The following is a 19699-nucleotide window of genomic DNA, read 5'->3' on the forward strand; positions in this document are numbered from 1 at the left end:
CTTTAGAAGACCTAGCGTCTTATTCTATAGAGTATAGCTCTAGTAGTAAGTCTTACACGTTGCTACGTACGTATTAACGTCTTCTTATATATCTAGCTAGTAATATTAATCTTATAGTAACTAGGTAGTTTTTCTTTATTCTAGGTAGGTAGTTACCTAAGTAGTATACACGGCGCGTATTAAATACGTTTATAGGTAGTTAATAGTAGAAACTATTAATTAATTCTAATAGGTTAATAAACTATCTTCTATTTTCTAGACGAAGCCTAATATAGTAGCTTTTTCTTAAGCTAGCTATAGAGAGTTGTCTAATTAGTTAGCTATAATAACCTAATTAATTATAGTATATAGATTCTTAGTAGAAAGTACCTCTATAAACGTATTAGTAGCAGCAATTTCCATAGCACTACTAGCTAAACCCTAGATAGCTAGAACTAATAACTTACCTAATAATTACTTAATAGCTAAGAGGCTAATTTACTTCTTACTTAGAAAAGCCCTTATATAGGCGGCGCGATTCTTCTTCTTTTAGATCTTAAGCTCTTCTTACTTTTATAATAACGCGTCCGCTACTATATTAGCTAAACCTAGTTAATAGGTAAGCTTAAGGTTATAGTTAGTAATATTATTTACCTAGTAGACCTACCTAGTAGTAAGTTTTCGCTTAGTAGTAAAGTACTCTAAAGCTTAGTAGTTAGTTAATACTATAAAAGGCTCTAGATCTTACAAGCTAATTAACTAGCTTCTCTACTTCTATACGCTAAGAATAACTACTAGTATTTCTTTATTATAAATACTATAGTTTATCTAGGTAGTATTTATTATCTTACTAAAGAAAGCTACTAGTCTCTAGATACCGTCTTCTTAAAGTTATAAAAGGACTCTAGTAACTATACTATCTAATACGTCTATTTCTACTCTTATATAGTAATAGAGAGAGTAATAAGCTAGTATAGTATTAGATAGTATAAGATTCTTAACCTACTAAAATACCACAAGCTTAATTTCTCTAAAGGCATGCTATACTCTCTATTTTAGTAGCTTAGTAAGAAAGCAAACAATCTAGCTATAATTCTTTAAGAAGGCTTAGTAGAAATTATAGAAACCTAGAAATAATTAAAGACTCTTAAGAGTTATAAGTACAGGCTAATTCTAGATAGTAGTAACCTTCTTAGAATTCTTCTAAATTCTATTAGTACTTATAATTAATTCTAGAAACTTAGTACTTTTAATAGTAAATTTAGATTTCTTAATATCTACTTATAACCTAGCTTTATACAATTAAGCAAGTATCTAGATAATATAGGCTTTATGCTTAAGCAAATTCTCTAAGTAAATAAGAATATTATTAATATATACTATATAGAAATTATCTAGTAAGCTATATAACACCTTATTAATATATTACTAAAAGGTAGTAGAGCTGTTATAGAGGCTAAAGAGTAGAACTTAATACTTATAGTTACTATACTACGTACAAAAAGACGTTAGGTTCTCTACTAACTTATTAAGCTAGATCTAGTAGAAAGCTTACCTTACGTCTAACTTAGTAAAGACTTTAGCGCGTAATAGGCGTATAAGCGTTTTCTAGATAAAAGAAATAGAATAGACGTCTTTCTTTATAATAGTATTAAGCTTTTAATAGTTAACGTAGAACCTCTATTCTCTATCTAGCTTTTTAGTAAATAGAACTAGTAACGCGTACAACGCATCGCTATAAATAATAAAGCCGCGACAAAGGTAGTTCTCTAGGTAATTCTATACTAACTATAGATACTCTAGTAATATACTATAAAGAGAACTATTTATTAAGGTATTTTCTACTATAAGCTTAATATTATAATCTACGCCTTCTCTATATAGTAGTAGAGTATTAGAATTCTTTTTTAAGAAATAGGCTACGGTTACGCTAGTATATTCTAGAGATAGAAGCTTTTAGGTAACTAGTTAGTAGAGTTCCTTCTTTAGATTAGTAGTAGTAGTTTTCTTTCTATTAGTAATAAGCTAATTAACCTTATAGACACTAAGGTGCCTAATTATAGTATCTTTTTAACGCGCGTTAATTATAAAGGTAGCTACACTAATTATATTAACGTTAAGCTTAGCCTTTAAGCATGTTTCCTATAAAATAGGTAGCTTTTTTAGCTTATAGAGCAACCTAGCAGGCGGGTTAAGATTCTTAAGCTACCTATCTATCTTGCGCAGGTTTTCTTAAAGCTTCTAGCGTTATAATTCTCTCTTCTCTTATTATATTACTCTTAGCTTTTCTACTACTAATATTAGAGCGTCGCAGCAATTAGCATTAGCTTAGTAAGCTGCTTAAGCTTTAGTAGTAGATTAAGAGAATTATGTAGAGACGAATGCGTCGCGTTTATAATTAATTAATTAATTAGTGTCTAGCTATATTAGTGCGCGCTGCTTATAGTTAACCTAAATGTTAGCTTCTTTAAGTAACTTATAACTAATTATTGCGTTATAGTAGCTAGTGTTATAATATATAAAGTAAGTATAGATTTAGTAGCTTTCTAGTACTAGATTAGCTTTAAAATACTTATCTACTTAGCTATTAGGTTGCCTATTATACCTAGTAAGAGGGATTAGTTCTATGCGCAATAGCTTAACATAGAGGTTTTTTCTAAGAGTTTAAAGGTACTTTAGGTGTACTAAGACGTAGCTACTCGCTTCTATATTAATTAGACCTCTAAGCTTAATTACAAGACTATTTATAGATATTTAGTAGAGTAGAGTAAACGTAGAACTACTAAACAGCTTCTTGCGTAGGTTTATTACTCTAGTAGATAGCTCTAGAGAGAAGACTTCTTCTAGAGCTAGGCTTTTTCTAAATTATCTAATTTACATTCTAACGTGTTATTCTTAGGTGCTTATAGCTCTATAGGCTCTATAGACTTCTTCTCTAGATTAACGTTCTTAATAGCTTTCTGCGCGGCAGGAGCTCTAGAGTAATCGCAGCTTAGGTAGCTAGGTTAGTAGTATTAAAAATAGGTAACTAGCTTCTAGATTACTAGAGCTTTATTAGGTGCTAAAAAACCTAGAAGAGCTAGAGGCGCGCGTTGTAGCATTAACGTAATTACGTTACGCTTTTTAGCCTTTCTAGTAGCAACACGTGCTTTTCTAGAGGTAAGCTCTTAAGTAAGGTCTTAAGTAAGGTCTATATAGTAGTTATAGTTATTAACGTATTAACGTTAGTATATACCTAACTACGTACGTATAGTCTCTAGTAGCTTCTTATAAAATTTCTCTACCTATTAGTTTACTAGAAGCTAGCGCTTCTATGTAAGGCAGAAGAAATTATTCTAAAAGTAGGCGAAGTTAGTAGCGCTTTAGTAATAAAGCTTTTAGAAATTATAGTAAGCGTTTAGCCTCTTATATAGGTCTCTATAGCTTCTCTCTAGCTAATTAAGAATATAATTATAGAAAACTACTACGCTACTATTCTTAATAATACATAGTATTACTAATAGAGTCTAGTACGCGTCTTCTTTAGTTTACGTACGAATATAGGTAATAATAGTTTTCTTAGTATTCTTTAGCGTATCTCTAGTATACTAATTCTAGTTTACTTAAAGTTTATTATATAAGCTATCTCTCTACTACTTAAAGGTAATACTCTTACTATCTAATAATAATAGTAGATCTAGAAACTTAGTAGAGCGCGTTAATTAGCTCTCTCGCGCTTACAACGCTAGAGGCGTAGCTAGCTAGTATATAGAGAGGCGAGAACCTAGAATTAAATTCTCTAGTAGTAACGTGCTTAAATTACGTATAATTAGTATTATAGAGAAACGCGTCGCGCGTTAAACTAGTATAGTAGGCTAGTCTCTAGAGTAGGTTAATTACGCTTATAGTTACTAGATTTTAGCATTCTTTTTAGCTAGAATAGTAGCCTATGTTAGATTTTTTGCGTATACGTTATCTCTCTTAGTAAGAGCGTTAGCGGCAATCTAGTAATATATATAAATTTATTATTTATATACCTATTATATATATAATTAGCTAACTATTTTATTAATAATTTTAGCTAGCGTTTCTAGAAAGAGCTCTTAAAGCTCTTTAGTAGAGGTAGAGAGTGTAAACAAACCTAAGACTAATAATAGCTCTAGTATTACTAAGCTCTAGCAAAGCCTTGCAAGCTTCTAGTTAAAGTTATTATTCTAATTCTTATTAGTTATTACGTCGTGTTACTAAATAGAGTTTTTATAATAGAAATATTAATTAGTATATTCTGCTAGCAGGTTTACTACTCTAAATTCGAGAACTATTAGGGTAAAGAGGTATTGTAGAGCCGAGGTCCTGCCTCTAGACTAGCTTCGCGAGGGTTCTTCTATAGTATTTAGATTTGTTTAGCTTTTTAATTAAGAAAGAAGCGAAGGGGAGAGGTATTTAGCTGCTAGCAGAGTAGTAGGTTGTTAGCTCTGCTAGCAGAGCAGAGAATTGTCGATTTTTCGTAATTTGTAAAAAGAGAGGGAGGGTTTCCGCACGTAGAAGTTCTATAGAAGTTCTCTTATACATAGAGCTCTTAATAGCTCTCTTTAGCTTAGTGCTAGTATCTTTCTACTACTAACTAGATCTACTAGTAGTCTTATATAGCGCTAAGAGGTAAGCAATTAATTAGTACGTTAATAGATTCTTAGAGTAAGCGACTAGGCTCTTATAGCTCTAATTCTTAGTGTTAGCTATTAGTAAACGCTTCTTAACAAGGCTACTTAGTTTAGCTAGATATTATGCCGCCGTCTCTAGCTAAAGAGGTAATAACCTTTAGATAATATAAGAGCTAGGTTCGCGGTCTCTACTACTATAAGCGTTCTAGAATACCTAGCTAGGTAAGTTAGCTATAGGTAGTACTATCTCTACAAGCTATAAGAATAGAGTGCTAGCAGAGTAGGTTAAGTTAAATTTAGCTATCTAAAGGTAAGAAGTTAAGAAAAGGCTCTAAGAGGCTCTATATACAGAGGTGCCGAGCGCTAAGGCGCTAGATTAGGTTACGTAATTAGATTACATAACTTAAGATTATGTAACCTAAGGTAAATCTCTAAACTAGACTATTACAACTATAAAAAGGCTTTATTTTTAAATAACTACTTAAAGCTAGTATATTATTAGTTAATAAGCTCTATATAGTTAAAGTCTACTATAATTTATATAATAATAAGATTTATAGCTAGATTAACTATATATATATATAGTTAGAAGAGAAAACTCTAAAGAAGATATTTTTCTAACTTCTATCTCTTATTACGCTATACCTAGAAGAGCTAGCTCTATAGAAGTTTTCTAGAAACCTTTATTAGGTTATAAATACTATATACTATAAGTTTTATAGATTATTATAGAGATATAATAGTACTTACTAGAAGTAAAGTAGATTTTTTCTTAAAAGTTAGTTAAATACGTATAGCTTTTTAATTACGTAATATATCTTAGTGCAACTTTACTATAAGGTGTAATATACTATAAGGAATATATATATAATTTTTTATAGAAAAATATTAAGGTTTCGCTTAGTTATTTAAGAAAAACGGGTTGGTTTTCGTTGATTTTCGTTGCCAAGAAATCGTGGGTCGTTCGTTTGTGTAGCACGTTCGTTTGTGAAGTACGTTACTAGTCTTTTATCTAAAGATACGCGGTTTATTCTTAAGTTTCTGCAGCCTGACCTTTAGACTGTCACGTGAACCTCTGCCAGAAACAGGCAGCTCTTTCGGCTAAGCGAATATTGGCCCCTCCGAGCCAAGACCAAGCCTATAAATGCCTGACATTGTATCTTCTCTCAACCCGCCCTCGACACCCCCTCTTCACGGGTCTGCCTCGCTCTTCATTTCACTGCGGTTCACATCGTCATTTCTATTGATTACCTCGAGCGTTCGCTGCGCTCTCGCGCCATGGCCGATGAGGTCGCGATCAAAGATAATCAAGGCAAACCCCATTGGCAAAGGACTCGATACCTTTCGCGACTCTTTCGAATTTAAATGCAGAGGCCTAGCTATCACGGGCGCTGATGCATTGTACCATATTAGTGGGGAAGGTACGATTAGCTTTGCAGGTTCTCCCTGCATCTCGTTCGCTGCCTTCTAAGGGCAATAACGTAAACCCGTTTGGTGATCTATTGGAGCTGAACTCGACGGTCAACTCAGGCAACTTCGACATTGTGCGTATCATACCCCTCCTCAGAGCGGTCCTCAACAACGAGCCCGATGAAGTCATCTGGAACAATGTCTACGCCGCTGTCGCCGCCTCCTTCCAGCAGACGCCATGGCTGCACAACACGGGCAGCTTCGCGAACTCTACCGAACACCGCAAATATGTAGACGGCGTGCTAAAGGAGGAACTGGGGCAGCTATACGTCGGCTTACGATATCCAGATTTGCGCTTTCGGCAACCCAACATCTCTCAGCCTTTAGCCCCGCACAGTAGCAGACGTACTCTCACATCGCATTCGATAAAGCCACTGGATAACGATACAGATAACTATGCAAGATCATTTTATTCACTTTGCCATAGCCTTTTAGAAAGGTCTGAAACCTTTATAGTTCCCCTGGACAACATCGTTAAGTACCTTGCGGTATGCTGAAATGCCTGCAAAATAGAACAGCACCGCATGCTTTTTCCCGGATATATTGGAGCCGAATATCCATGAATCAGTCTTCCTGAACAGACTGTCTGCACTTAGCTTGTCACAGACATCCGTCCACTCATCTTCAGCTGCCTTTGTGGCCTCAATGACGGGCTCATTCGAGCACTCTACTTCCGATCTCGTTCTATTGGTATGCGCACTGGATACCAAGGCAGCCGGCGTCGCCTTCTTTGCCCTCCTCTCGGCTTCCTCGATGATGTTTGAAATGAACTCGACTTGGGTCTCGATAGCCGGAGGGAGATTGCAGAACGGTCCATTGGGACCAAGGATCATGAACATGTTTGGGAAATCTGGCACGCTCAAGCCAAGGTATGATGTCGAGCCTTGGTGTTGCCAGTGATCCTTCAGTGTTTCTCCGTCTCTACCCTTGATCGCAATGCGAGTATAATTGCCGTCAACGGCATCGAATCCAGTGGCAAATACTACGACATCAAGTTCATGTTCGGCGCCGTCCGAGGTTACGATACCCTTAGACGTGAACTGAACAATCGGCGTTTCCTGCAAACTTACGACCTCAACGTGGTCTAGGTTGAACTGCTCATAGTAGCCGGCGTCGCAAATCGGCCTACGGGCGTACAGTTGTGTCGGTATAAGTTTACGCGCCTTTTCAGGATCTTTAACAGTCGCAAAGATCTTTCGCTTGATAAAGTTGGTGGCAGCGTTATTTGCGGCTTCGTCGACCGAGATGTCCCCGAAGGTTTCAAACATGAAGCGGAAGCCTCCTCCCTTTTGCCATGCTTGTTCGTAGATCTCCTCTCTCTCCTCCTCGCTGACACTGAATGTCTGTCGGTCCGTTTCCTTGAACCCAAACCCAAACAGGCTGTTATCTTTAGCATCCTCCCAAATCTTGGGGTATTTTTCGATGATTGCTTTGCGGTACGCTTCCGTGACAGGGCCTTGGCCACTTGGAACGCTGTATTGAGGGTTTCGTTGAAAGCTCACAAGCTTCGACACGTCCTTTGCAATCGCGGTGATGACTTGGACTCCAGTCGAGCCGTTACCGATCACTCCCACACGTTTTCCCTTGATATCGACACCTCCGGGCCAGTTTCCGGTGTGGTACATGTCACCAACAAAGTCTTTAATGCCTTCATAGTCAGGAAGATTCTGTCGTGAGAGCAATCCCAGAGCAGAGACCAGATAGCGAGTTTTAAAGATGGTCCCCGTTGATGTTGTGACGATCCAGCGCTTAGCACTGTCGTTCCACTCAGCCGAAGTGAGTTCCGTATCGAATTGCATATGTCGCCGCAAGTCATACTTATTCGTGACATGTTGCAGGTAGGCGAGAATCTCTGGCTGGTAGACATAACGTGTAGACCATGGGTAGGATCTCAAGTCTTCGAGATCCCAAGAATAACGGTAGAGATACGTCTCGGTACTAAGGCAATCAGTTAGCCACGTCCAGGACTGAGCAAGTCGCAAGCTTTGCCACTGGTGCGAGCGAGGCGTGACAGCCACTGCAATAGCACTTACTCTGACATTGCCCCCGGATACCGATTCCAATACCAGGTGCCTCCGACATCAGAGGCGGCGTCAATCGCTATGACATTGAGACCCTGATCCCTCAACTTCTTCAGCTGATAGATGCCGCCAAACCCCGTTCCAACGACAAGAGCATCAATTGATACTACTGGCATCGCGTCTGCAAGGTCCGATGCGAAGGATAAGGGTGGATGGGAGGAGCCAAAGTGCACAAGGGCAGCTAGGGAAACAGAAACAGACATGGAGATACTGGAAGATGTCCAGTTGTTTGTGATGGTCTGAACCCTAATTTTGGGTAGAATCTTGTTCATTCAGTCCTTTATCTCCCTTAAGGAATTCCTTCTGACCTTTCCTACCCCGCAATATTCCTAGTAAGGAGAGCTAGTGTGACTACGTGATCCGCATGCGCTAGATCCCGCCCGACGACGGATAAGGGGTCACGGAGAGGTGTGCATATACCCGGCCCGCTTGTATGCTTCTACGCTTAACCCTTTCGGGCAAAACCGCGGAATTGCACCGACCTACTTTTTTCCCAAGCCTCCACCAACACCAGACATCATTCGTTGAAACATCGCGCCAGATTGCGCCTCAGACTTGTCATCGTCCGGAGTGTGCGCTTGATCTGGGCATCGGCTGTATATGCTTATATGAAGGGGCCTGGGCGTTGCAGTTCGCCCGTCACGTACGAGACTGAGATGCACATCACGTACTAATTGCATGCGAACGCTGACAGATTTAACACTGCAGCTCTGACGTGAACAGAGTCTATGCGGACCAATTTGTTCTCTGTAGGTTCTCCTTCGCACATCCGCAACTCAGAAATTCATGATCTATACCTACCTCCATGGCCAAATCAGAACCTACCTCCACCCGAGCACGGCGAGAGAATCCTCATCGTGACTCTAGCCAGTCAAGACGAGGCTTATCCCGCGAGACGCAGCCTTGCAGAGCCGAATCCACCGCTGACTGGATGCAAAGAAGCGACGATGTCGGTGTCCTGTACGACGCGCTGCCAGGTCTAAGCAAAGTCGTCAACACAACCACCTTGACTTCGAACGAGAAAGCTTTCTTCCTTGCAATTGCTCCAGAGCCGCTCAAAGATGAACACATCCTGGAGAGAGCGGCAGCAATGGTCACCCGGGGAGCATCACAAATGATTAAAAGCTTCGTTCACGAGCCATTCTCGAGTCCCCAAGAAGACGATAAAAGAGACCAGAGTGTTACCCACACATCAACGACCGTGTCCACACGATCTCCGCAGCCGGCAGATGCAAATGAACTGATTGACGTGAATTATCATTTGCTTTCTACACCGAATTGGGAAGACTATCGGATTGACCTGGAGAACGATTTGGCCCGGGAGACAGAGAGTGTGGATGACAGATGGGCTATAGCCCTTGCCATCGAAGATTATGTTCATCTACACATGCTATAGACGATGTATATATCAAGCTGGGGGATGACCGTCATTTGTTGGTCTTGCATGCGCTGAGACCCAGCATCGATGGTAATATCGGAGTGACCATATACGGTGTTGAATAAAGCCGCTCGCGCATAATTTGCCTGCACATTTTTAAGCAGCCAGCTCTTCCTGAGAGACGATGATTTCTTTTTCCGAGGCTGCCAGAGTATTATTCCTTCTCTGTTCGATTACTCGTCTTCGCGCTTCCTTGTAAGTCATATACTTCCCCCCAGTATACTTAAGCGAGAACATGAGGTCGACCTCCTCTAGGGAGAGTCCAGCTGTTTCGACATAGAAATACCAGATGAATGGAACCCATGCTAGATTGAGAACAGCGAAGATGATATAGAATCTCCATCCAATGTTGGATATTGCTGCAATCACTTTAGTACCGTTTACAGAAGACTCGGATCACAGTGCTCACCTGGCGGAGTGATGGACACGATGACATAGACACCAATCCAGTTGGTAATCATCGCGACGGCGTTGCCCTTGTTTCGCATACGCTGCGAGTTGATCTCTGATGGATACATGAATGGGATCGACAAGAATGAAAGACCCTGGATGCGTCAATCAACGAGTTACTTCCTACAGCATGTCCGTGACGAGAGCGTTGATCGGATGACTTACAAAGCAGACGTGGTAGAGGAAGATGAAGGCAACTGCAACGCCATTCGTCGCCTTTGTACCAATTCCAAGTCCAAGGGCGGCCGTGGCAAAACAGAAACTTTGGCCCATGGCGCCATACAACATGAGGTTCTTCCGGCCCACTCTGTCAATCACGAACGAAATCATCAAGCCCCAGAAGCAGAGAGAGATGAAATCGACGGCCGACAAGATCAAGCTCAGACGTTGCGAGAAGCCAAAGGATTGAGTGAGAATGACCGGAAGATAGTACACGACGACGTTGATACCGCCAAATTGTTGCATAAGAGATGTCCCTGCGCCCAGGATGATGCGGCGAAGATCCTGCTGCTCGCCACCTGCAAAGACCTCGCGCCAGCCAACAGCTTGGGCCTCTCGCTCGTGGCTGATGGTTTCGGCAATTATACGGATTTCGGCCTTGAGGGATGGGTCATCGGTAGACTTGTTTTCGAGGTGCGCCATAATCTCCTGTGCCTCTTCCAATCGGTCCTTGTAGTACAGCCAGCGCGGTGATTCCGGCATAAACCAGAGAAGAAACATGCAAAGCAATGCGAGGAAGCATTGGAATGCAAGAGGGAACCGCCAGCTCGCATCGCTGTATGCGATATATGTCATGCCGAGATTAACCCACTGCGAGATATCGATGCCGAAGATGACGAGAACGAGTTGGAGCGCGATGAGCTTTCCGCGATGCTCGGGCTTGCTGGTCTCGCTCTGCCACATTGGGATTGTTGCAGAGTTCAAGCCAATGCCGACGCCGGCGACGACACGTCCGACGATCATCTGGGCGAGGGTGAAGGAGGATGCTTGGAGCGCACCGCCAACGGTAACTGAGAGACAAGCAATAGCAATGGCCATGCGCCTACCGTAGCGGTCGCCGACGAAGAGTGACATAGCCGCGCCGAGGATGCATCCAATGTCGTACGTTGACACAATCTGTCCCTGGATGGTCGCGTCGGGATCGTCGAAAGTTGAAAGAAAGCGTTCATTCCCGAGAATGCCTCCGAACACTCCCTGGTCCCAGCCGAACAGCATGAAGCCGATACCAGAAGTGAGGGTTATGCCTATGGTGAGGGCGCGCCCTTTGAGGTTACCGAGACCCATGGTTATCGTGTGGTATCAGTGAGCAACGAAAGAGTGTTGTGCCAGGTTTGTGATGTTTCCTTAGTAATCTAGAGAGAGATATTCTGGCAGCAACGAAAGGACAATCTAGGGATCAACGTTTCGACTTAAATAAAGCGAGGGGACACCATCTCCGGTCGGAGGGCTAAGGTTGATGTGAGGTCTTCAGTAGGACGATTCGAGCACAATCGAGCTTCGCTGCTAACGTAGCCAGCGCTATGTGATCATATAACCGTGATCTGCCGGATGCTGAGAGACAGACCCAGTAGGGCGCGGAAATCTTCCACAGGGTCAGGAATCAAAGTGCGGGGGCCCCGGATTCTATTTTTGGAGAGCTAGGCTTCGCCACGAGGAAGCAAGTTTATGGAGAGCTTTCAAACAGTGGTTCACTACTGCACGTGACATAGCTTTGATCTGATACATGACGTGCTGATAGCCGTGGTTTCCCTACTGAGGACGGACTAGTATTTTGATGTGCCTATCCTTGTTGCTAATCAACTCCTCAAAGGCTCCACCGATGACATCGCTCAGGGGTACAATGGCAGTAATCATCTCCTCTGCCCTCAGCTTGCCAGACGCCAACGCTTCCACCACGGTTGCAAAGTCCTCGGAAGTGTAGCAGAGCCCACCCATGTATTTCTTCTCCATCAAAGTGAAGGCGTTCGGGTCGATCTGCAGCGGCTTGTCGTGGATGGCCACGTTGAAAATCGTGCCTCCTGCTCTTGTAGCCGCAATCGCTGTGTCAAGCGTTGCTTGGATTCCCGTGGCATCAAAGGTAATGTCGACGCCGCCGTCGGTCTGGCCGTGCACAAAGCCGACAACGACGTCTCTGTCGTTTCCTTGGACCTTTTGGGCTGGATTTATGACCGCGTCTGCGCCAAAGTGCTTCGCCTTTTCGGACCGCAGGGGTGAGATCTCGCTGACAAAGACCTGGCCTACCCCCTGCACTTTCAGGAGCAGCAGGATCGCGAGACCAATCGGCCCGGCACCGAGGATCAGGACGCTGTCGCCAGGTTGAAATTCAGACACGCGGATCATGTGGCATGCCACGGCGAGAGGCTCGCACAGTGCCGATACACTCAGAGGGATTGACGACGGAACGGGCACGATGCTGGCGGAGTGCACTACAATCTCATCGGAGAGCCCTCCCCCGAGAGCACTCAGGCCGTAGCACGCCCAGCGCTTGCAGAGGTTCGGCTTCCCAAGGCTACAGGGCCTACACTGCTCGAGGCCGTGGTGGCGGTCGTCAACCGACGGGTTGACGGCACACTGCTGGCCAACAGCAACCGTAGTCACTGCGGATCCCACCTCGACGACAGTGCCCGACATCTCGTGGCCCAAAGTGACGGGCAGCCGCAGGCCGGTGTGCGGATGTGCGTGGCCAAACTGAGGGGTGAGGATCGGTCCCCCCAGATATTCGTGAAGGTCGGAGCCACAGACGCCGCAGAAGGCAATCTTGACGCGCACCTGTAGAGGCCCGCATTCTCTGCCGCAAAGTCGTCAGTGCTGGATTGCGCCGCCAACGCCAGGCTCGCTCGGGCATCTCATGGCGTATCTCACGTACTGCTGTGCAATGTCCTCGATCCTGACATCTTTCGGTCCATAGTAGCGGGCTGCAGTGACGGTGGTCATGTCGAGTCGACAGGTAGAAGGGGTGTTGGTGGCAGCAGAGCCATCGGCAGCGTAGTGACTAATGGCGACAGATCCGATCATATGTGGGCACGTGGGGTCCCCGCGCGCAGCTCCTGCGGGGAATCACGGACGCGGCGCGATTGATGCCCTCGCGACGGCTATATAACATTGCGTCTCGCCGCCAGCCCCCTTCCATACCCCGTCGTCTGTTGGCACCCATGTACCCGCCGTCTGTTGGCGCCCATGTACCCGCCGTCTGTTGGCACCGATGCGCCCACCCTGCCGAGTGATGACGGCCGAGCCCAGCACGAACAACCCCCGGGTCAGGACACGCGCGCCACGGGCCTGCACACAGTGTAGCCAGCGCAAAGTGCTGTGCGACGGCGTGGAATGCGGCATTCCTTGCAGCAGATGTCGTGCCATGCGCAACGTCGAGTGCACCTTTCTCCCATCGCGCCGGGGCACGTACCCGCGCAAGAAGAAGGTTGGCTACGACGCGCACCAGCCCGGATGCAACGAACCCACCGCGCGAGCCGTGGGCTTGGGCACGGGCGTAGGCCGTGCAGGCGACCTCGACAGCGCGTGCGCGACGACATCCGTCCCTCGATGGCAGGCCGACGCCGGGCACGCGCATCGCAACGGGTCTGAGTCTCCGGCGCGTGGAGAGCCGCGGGATGCTCCTCTGCGGACGTCGTCCCTCGCCGCCATGTTCGAAGAGTACCTGGACAGCCAGCCACCGCCCAACGAAAGCGTACTGAGCAAGCGCGGCGTCATCTTCCTCGCCGACTCATCGCCCCTGACCTTTGCCCTGGGGGAGCTCCCACGTGACAAGACCCTGCACAACGTGAGCTCACGCGTAACCAACACGGCGTCCGAGAGCGAGGAGGGCTTGGCGGGCCCGCAGGGCAGTCCTCACCCTGTCCACATGTCCGCCGCGGACATTGCGTATCTGAAAGCGAAAGGCGCCTTTGAGATGCCGCAAGACGAGCTGCTCAGCGCTCTGGTCGGCGCGTTCCTGGACAAGTTCTGCACGCTCTACTCCATAGTCAACCGAGACAAGTTCGTGCAGCTGTACGAGCAGCAGAAGCTTCCTTGGATCCTGATGCATGCCGTATGCTTCATCGGAGCGACGTACTGCGACCAGGCCGTGATACATCGGTCGGCGATGCAGTCCAGATGGCACGCCCGCCGCTGCTTCTACGACAAGGCAAAGGTTCTCTTTGACCTTGGATACGAGACGGACAAGATCATCCTCCTCCAGACAGTGCTCCTGCTCACCTTCTGGGGCCCGCAGATGAAGAGCTACTGGAATCCATGCTCATGGATCGGGTTCGGTGTCACAATAGCAGATTCTTTGGGCATATATAAGTCCAACTCGTCGGCGCACCAACCTCCCGCCGGCCGGAGCCTGCTCCGACGACTATGGTGGACCCTGGCCGTTCGCGACGCATACTGTGCCGCGCTGTTGGGACGACCATTTAGGATCAACATGGCGCGGTGTGACACAGAACCTCTGAGCATCGACGACTTTTACCCAGAGGATGGCCATGATCAGGCAGCCGCAGCAGCAAGGGCAGCAGAGAGCACTTACGCCGGCGCTCAATGTCAGATCCAAATTGCGAAACTCTCGCTCATATTGCGACAGATTATGCTGTCAAAGTCTAACGGCAAGTACGACGCTCAAGTCATCGCCAATCTGCACAGACTTCTGGAGCAGTGGCAGGCCGACCTGCCTGCCGCGGTAGACTGGCGGACGCCTGGCAATGCCACCAATCTGTGCGCAATGAGCCTCAAGATTATTTTCCATCATCACCTCATAGTCATCCATCTTGGTGAGCCGCCTTGTGGTTCACCCGACACCAACAGCCAAGTCGATATGGACAGTCTATCGATCAAGTTGGCCGAGTCTGCCGCTCAGACGATTGCATCTTCCGCCATCGCACTCATGACAGGCTCCATGGTGGGCAATCTCCCCCATGAAGTATTTCCCGGTTTCTTCATAGCAGGGATTGTCTTCTATAGGCAAATGAAGAACCAGAACGCCATGCTGGCCCAGCTGGGACAAGCGGCACTGGACAACTGTCAGATGGTTATGAACGAAGCACGAGATAACTGGGACGCCGCGCAGTGGGCTTTGCGGATTTTCGACTTCCTCCTCTCGAAAACGGACCGGATCGAATCCCAACGTGATAAGGCTTGTCAGCAGCTGCCGAATGCTCCGGCGCATGACTTTGCCATGTCACGGGACATTACGGAAATGGACACCCCCGCCGGACAGCTAGATGCTGCAGCTGTTGTCGGCGGTGACATGTCGGCTACTATCGATCTGAATTCGTTGCCGAATCAGTATTTTATGGAAACGGTAAACGACATTTTGCTCATGCCAGACTACTTCATGACCGCAGCGGAGTTTGATTTCAGCGTGCCTTATTAGGTCCAATAACTCGTGGGTTTTGAGCCTTATCAGAAAGCTCCGTGTTTTACTTGTCCGCGCTCACATTTTGATCTTTGATTGTCTACATCCTTTAGGAAAACACAATGCCTCCATCTACCACAATGGTCTGTCCGGTAACAAAGTCACTGTCTTTGCTGCACAAGAAACCACCCACCACCTTTGCAACGTCTTCGGGGACAGACACCCTACCCATGGCGGTCAACTCAGAACCAAATTTTTCAATGGTTCTGCCCCGAGATCTGCCCTCAAGAGCTCCCAGCTTTTCATCGATTTCGTCCCACATTGCAGTGTCCACAATACCAGGGGCGTAACAATTGACCGTGATCTTGTGCCGCGCCACCTCAACGGCAAATGTCTGAGTGAACATCCTGACCGCGCTTTTGCTCATACAGTAGTGGGAAAGCAGTGGAAACGGTTTGTAAGCAGCGATTGATGCAGCACCCATAATCCTGTAACCGACTGCTGATTCTGCGACCGGACCCTGCGCAATCATTTGCCGCGCAGCATGTGTGTAGCAATTGAAAACACCGAGTATATTGACGTTGAACATCTTAGTCACGTCCTGCGTGGTCATTTCCAGCGCAGGTGCAACCTGCGCGATGCCTGCGTTTGCGATCATGACCGTGAGCGGACCGAGCTGGCGCAACGATTCATCGATCATTCGTTTCACCTCATCAGACGACGAGACGTCGGCCGCCACCCCAATGGCCGTGCGATGGCCGGATTTGGAGTTGATTTCATTGACCACGATATCGATGGTAGACTGATTTGCTGGGATATCGTTCACACAGACGGCGAACCCTTCCTCAACAAGTCGGTGGACGATCGCCAGACCTCTAAGGGCAACAATATCAGCTTCTTGAATCTCGAGTTAGGACATAGATCGCCATCTGCACTTACATGCCCTGCGCTGAGCCTGTAACTATCGCTGTTGGCTTAGCTGCCATGACTTCCTCTGACAAGGCCGATTCAGAATGACGATGCGTCTGCTTGGTACATTAGACAGTACATTTAAGTTGAGAATTGATCCTAACCAGATACCATGCTAGGCCTCCGCAACCTCAGATATCGGTTAGGATCATAAAGCGGCAATATGAGATATTGCCGCAACTGTACCCCGCAGAGAGATGCTTGGCGCCATGCAACTCGCTCGCTGGACGGCTTTATGCGCTAGGTCGTGCGACTCCAGTGCTCGAGCCATCGACAACAGACACATCAGTTGGGGGTTTCGCGGTCTAGGTGAGGAGGATCTGGCCAGAGCATGGTAATGAGACTTGGAGACTTCTTACGCGTCGAGAGATCTTTTTTTGGTTAGGGCTCAATTCGGACCCGTGATCGTGCAGCGCCGGAAGCGATGGTGGGAACGTCGGAAAAGGTTACCATTTGCTGAAGGATAACCGTCACGGTATCAGGTTCAATTTGTCTTGAACATTAACAAAGGCGCTCACTTCTAATACAGCCGCGCTCTAATTGCTGCAGTCTGCGCATCAGTTTCTTCTTGTCGGGCCAGCTCTTTGAGCTGTCGTCTTAGAATCTTGCCGCTGCTCTTGTGCCAGGGTTTCGGCAGAATTGGAGGAAGGTTGCGGCGGACGCCAGTCGGATGTCTTCCAGGTTGGGCCGCTCGTCCTGCTGCTGGATAGCATGGGGTGGCTGCGGAAGCGGAACACTTAATGGCGGGAGTGGTGGCTTCTGCAGCGGTTTTCCCCTTTGCCCTGATCCGGCGGCGAAACGGGCGGGGGCCGGTTTTCCTTGTGGTTGGTTCGGGATCATGAGAGCACGGCATTCAGGCATGGTGCCTTTTTCCGCATTGGCATTATGCGTACGATAGTTGGAATGTTTAGGTTCGCCTAGTATAGAGAGGTCGTGGAAGGCTCGTGAGGGGTCTAGGACCGTAGGGGCCTAGGGTGGCGAGGAAAGGCCTGCTAGGCAACAGTAGCGTTAGCAATACCATGAGTTAAAGGTTAACGTTATTCCTATCTAGTCTATACTTAGATTATAACGCCTTAGCTATAGTAAGCTAAGAATAATAGAAGTTTTCTAGGCTAGAGTAGTAATAAAGAATAGGTAGTATTTTGTTACAATTATAGAATTAGAAACAGAGTTAGCTAGCTAGAATAGAGAAAACGGTAGGCTAAGCCTAGGATTACAGAGTAAAAGGTTACGTGCGAAGTTACGAGAATAATTAGAGCTACGTAACGTAGATTAGGTAGATTAGATAGAGCAAGGCGAATTAGGTCTAATCTATAGGAGCTAGATCTTAGCACCTAATCTAGCTAGAACGGTACCTATATATAAATAAGAAGAGTTTATTTCTTATAACTTCTTATAGTTATTACTTTATCTATTAAATTACTACTATAACTTGTAATTTATAGTATTATTAACTCTACCTCTTTATTACTAAAGATTCTAGCCTAAAGTATACCTCTTACCTTCTCTTATAAAAGTAAGCCTTAGTCTTAGTTAAGAGAATAGCTTATAATAAAATAACTACCTAACGTTAAAGAGTAGAACAACTATATTAATAGTTAGAACCTAATCTAGAAAGGTCTAAGCCTAGAAGCTAACTATAGAAGAGTAGATTATAGAACTCTAATAGGTTGTTATAGTACTCTAGAAGATAAGCGTCTAATAGGTAGAGAAGCTAGCTATAGTAAAATAACAGGTCTAGACTAAGATTACCTTACTTTAACGCTTTAATAGTAAAAGAGAGAACCTTAACATATTTCTAGTAGCTATAGAACTTTACCTATAGTATAACGCTATAGTATTTCTATAGAATAAGAATAAGATTCTAGAAGCTATAATAAATATAGAAGAAGAGGCTCTTATATAGACTAAGCTTTATATATTAGACTAGCTAGAAAATAAAGATAATATAAAGAGAATATAATAGTCTATAAATAAAATCTTTAAAAGCTAGATAGAGTTTATAAAATACCTCTAAAAGATATTTAGAGAAGTTAACGTATATAAGATAGCGTAGAAAAAGTTATTCTAATTATAATAGACTAGATTAGTATTCTAGTATATAGTAATATTTAGGTAGCTAAGCGCTTACCTAGACTAGAATAATCTTACGCTAGTAGAACTCTTCTATAAGAGATTAAAAGAGTTAGTTAAGAATAATATTACGCATGCTAAATAGCTAGAGAACCTAAGTAATACTATAGAGATAGTAGTAAAAATTAATAACTAATAGTATAAACAAAATCTAGAACGTTAATAGAGTAGAGACTAGCCTATACTACTAATAATTAGAACTAAATAACTATAGACTATATTCTAGAGAGACTCTATAGACCTAGACTAGGTTAAGACTCTATAAAAAGAAAAGTAAACTCTATAAATAAAGAAAAAAGTATAATACTTTAAGAAAGAACTATATCTAGTCTATAGCAAAAAAGAACACTTTACGCAAGAATACCTAAAGAAAAAGAAAATTGTTAAAATAATCTAAGTAGACTATAATAGTCTTATATAGATAGTATACTATAATAATAGCTATATAATATACTAGAGAGATAAGGTTAACTTAGAATAGTACTCTACTAGAGTCTAGGCTATTATGCTAGAGTACTCTACGTATATAGAATATCTTACTCTAGAAGTAATCTAATAATATATTAACGTATAATAGTACTAGATATACGTAGAAACCTATAACGTATAGAACTATTAGCATGTATATTAGAATATTCTATTTACTAATAAAGAATTCTAGAAGATATTAGACGCTCTTAAGAAGGTAGCCTAATTAGTAGAATATCTTATAAATAAGAAAGTATACTTATATATTTAGAAGATATACTAGAGCTTCTCTATAAACTATTCTAGAGCTAGAAAAGCTAAGTAGTAGTAACCTAAATATATAGAAAGAGGTAGATGTTAAGACTTCTTCTATAAAGTATACCTAACTAAACTATTCTAAAGAAAGAAGCTCTCTAGACTATTTTTATATAACTAGAAAATTAAAGTACGCCTATAGTAGAAACTATACTAGTTATACAAGAGAAACTACCTAGAATATAACTATATCTACTAAGCTTACCTTTTAGTAATTTATAGTAGAGAAGAAAAGATAGTAGTTAAAATAGCTACTAGTACTTAGAGGCTAGATAATAAAGAAATCTAAGTAGTAACGTATATAGACCTACGCTCTAAGAAAGAAAATAGCTAAATAGTAATACTAGAACTAGTTAAGAAAGTCTATAGCAAGGTACACTACGCTAAACTCTAGAACTAATACACT

General features: G+C 44.1%; 7 protein-coding genes across 7 annotated transcripts; 2 read left to right on the forward strand and 5 right to left on the reverse strand.

The window, feature by feature from the left end:
- Positions 1-6520: 6520 nt before the first annotated feature.
- On the reverse strand, positions 6521-8286 carry BU26DRAFT_428958 (cyclohexanone monooxygenase; the record flags this gene model as incomplete). The annotated part of the gene is made up of 2 exons (XM_033823810.1): positions 6521-8027; positions 8123-8286. The coding sequence occupies 2 exons, from the start codon at positions 8284-8286 to the stop codon at positions 6521-6523; spliced, it is 1671 nt and encodes a 556-aa protein (XP_033682885.1).
- A 689-nt stretch (positions 8287-8975) lies between these two features.
- BU26DRAFT_595634 (uncharacterized protein) lies at positions 8976-9566 on the forward strand (the record flags this gene model as incomplete). Its single annotated transcript, XM_033834945.1, has 1 exon — positions 8976-9566. One exon carries the CDS (start codon positions 8976-8978, stop codon positions 9564-9566), a length of 591 nt encoding a protein of 196 aa, XP_033682886.1.
- A 138-nt stretch (positions 9567-9704) lies between these two features.
- BU26DRAFT_595636 (general substrate transporter) lies at positions 9705-11342 on the reverse strand (the record flags this gene model as incomplete). The annotated part of the gene is made up of 3 exons (XM_033834946.1): positions 9705-9967; positions 10018-10153; positions 10224-11342. 3 exons carry the CDS (start codon positions 11340-11342, stop codon positions 9705-9707), a joined length of 1518 nt encoding a protein of 505 aa, XP_033682887.1.
- Positions 11343-11807: 465 nt separating this feature from the next.
- On the reverse strand, positions 11808-12992 carry BU26DRAFT_531397 (GroES-like protein; the record flags this gene model as incomplete). Its single annotated transcript, XM_033831024.1, has 2 exons — positions 11808-12846; positions 12925-12992. The coding sequence occupies 2 exons, from the start codon at positions 12990-12992 to the stop codon at positions 11808-11810; spliced, it is 1107 nt and encodes a 368-aa protein (XP_033682888.1).
- A 176-nt stretch (positions 12993-13168) lies between these two features.
- On the forward strand, positions 13169-15528 carry BU26DRAFT_519683 (uncharacterized protein). The gene has a single exon (XM_033829119.1). It carries the CDS (start codon positions 13414-13416, stop codon positions 15424-15426), a length of 2013 nt encoding a protein of 670 aa, XP_033682889.1. The 5' UTR covers positions 13169-13413; the 3' UTR covers positions 15427-15528.
- On the reverse strand, positions 15479-16603 carry BU26DRAFT_540796 (acetoin dehydrogenase). Its single transcript, XM_033831568.1, has 2 exons — positions 16348-16603; positions 15479-16283 (listed from the first exon to the last, which is right to left on the reverse strand). Exons 1-2 carry the CDS (start codon positions 16392-16394, stop codon positions 15518-15520), a joined length of 813 nt encoding a protein of 270 aa, XP_033682890.1. The 5' UTR covers positions 16395-16603; the 3' UTR covers positions 15479-15517.
- Positions 16604-16717: 114 nt separating this feature from the next.
- On the reverse strand, positions 16718-17370 carry BU26DRAFT_322549 (uncharacterized protein). Its single transcript, XM_033822080.1, has one exon. It carries the CDS (start codon positions 17228-17230, stop codon positions 16898-16900), a length of 333 nt encoding a protein of 110 aa, XP_033682891.1. The 5' UTR covers positions 17231-17370; the 3' UTR covers positions 16718-16897.
- Between the last annotated feature and the right edge of the window lie 2329 nt (positions 17371-19699).

The sequence above is a fragment of the Trematosphaeria pertusa genome, assembly GCF_010094035.1.
Source record: "Trematosphaeria pertusa strain CBS 122368 unplaced genomic scaffold BU26scaffold_8, whole genome shotgun sequence".
NCBI lineage: Eukaryota > Fungi > Ascomycota > Dothideomycetes > Pleosporales > Trematosphaeriaceae > Trematosphaeria > Trematosphaeria pertusa.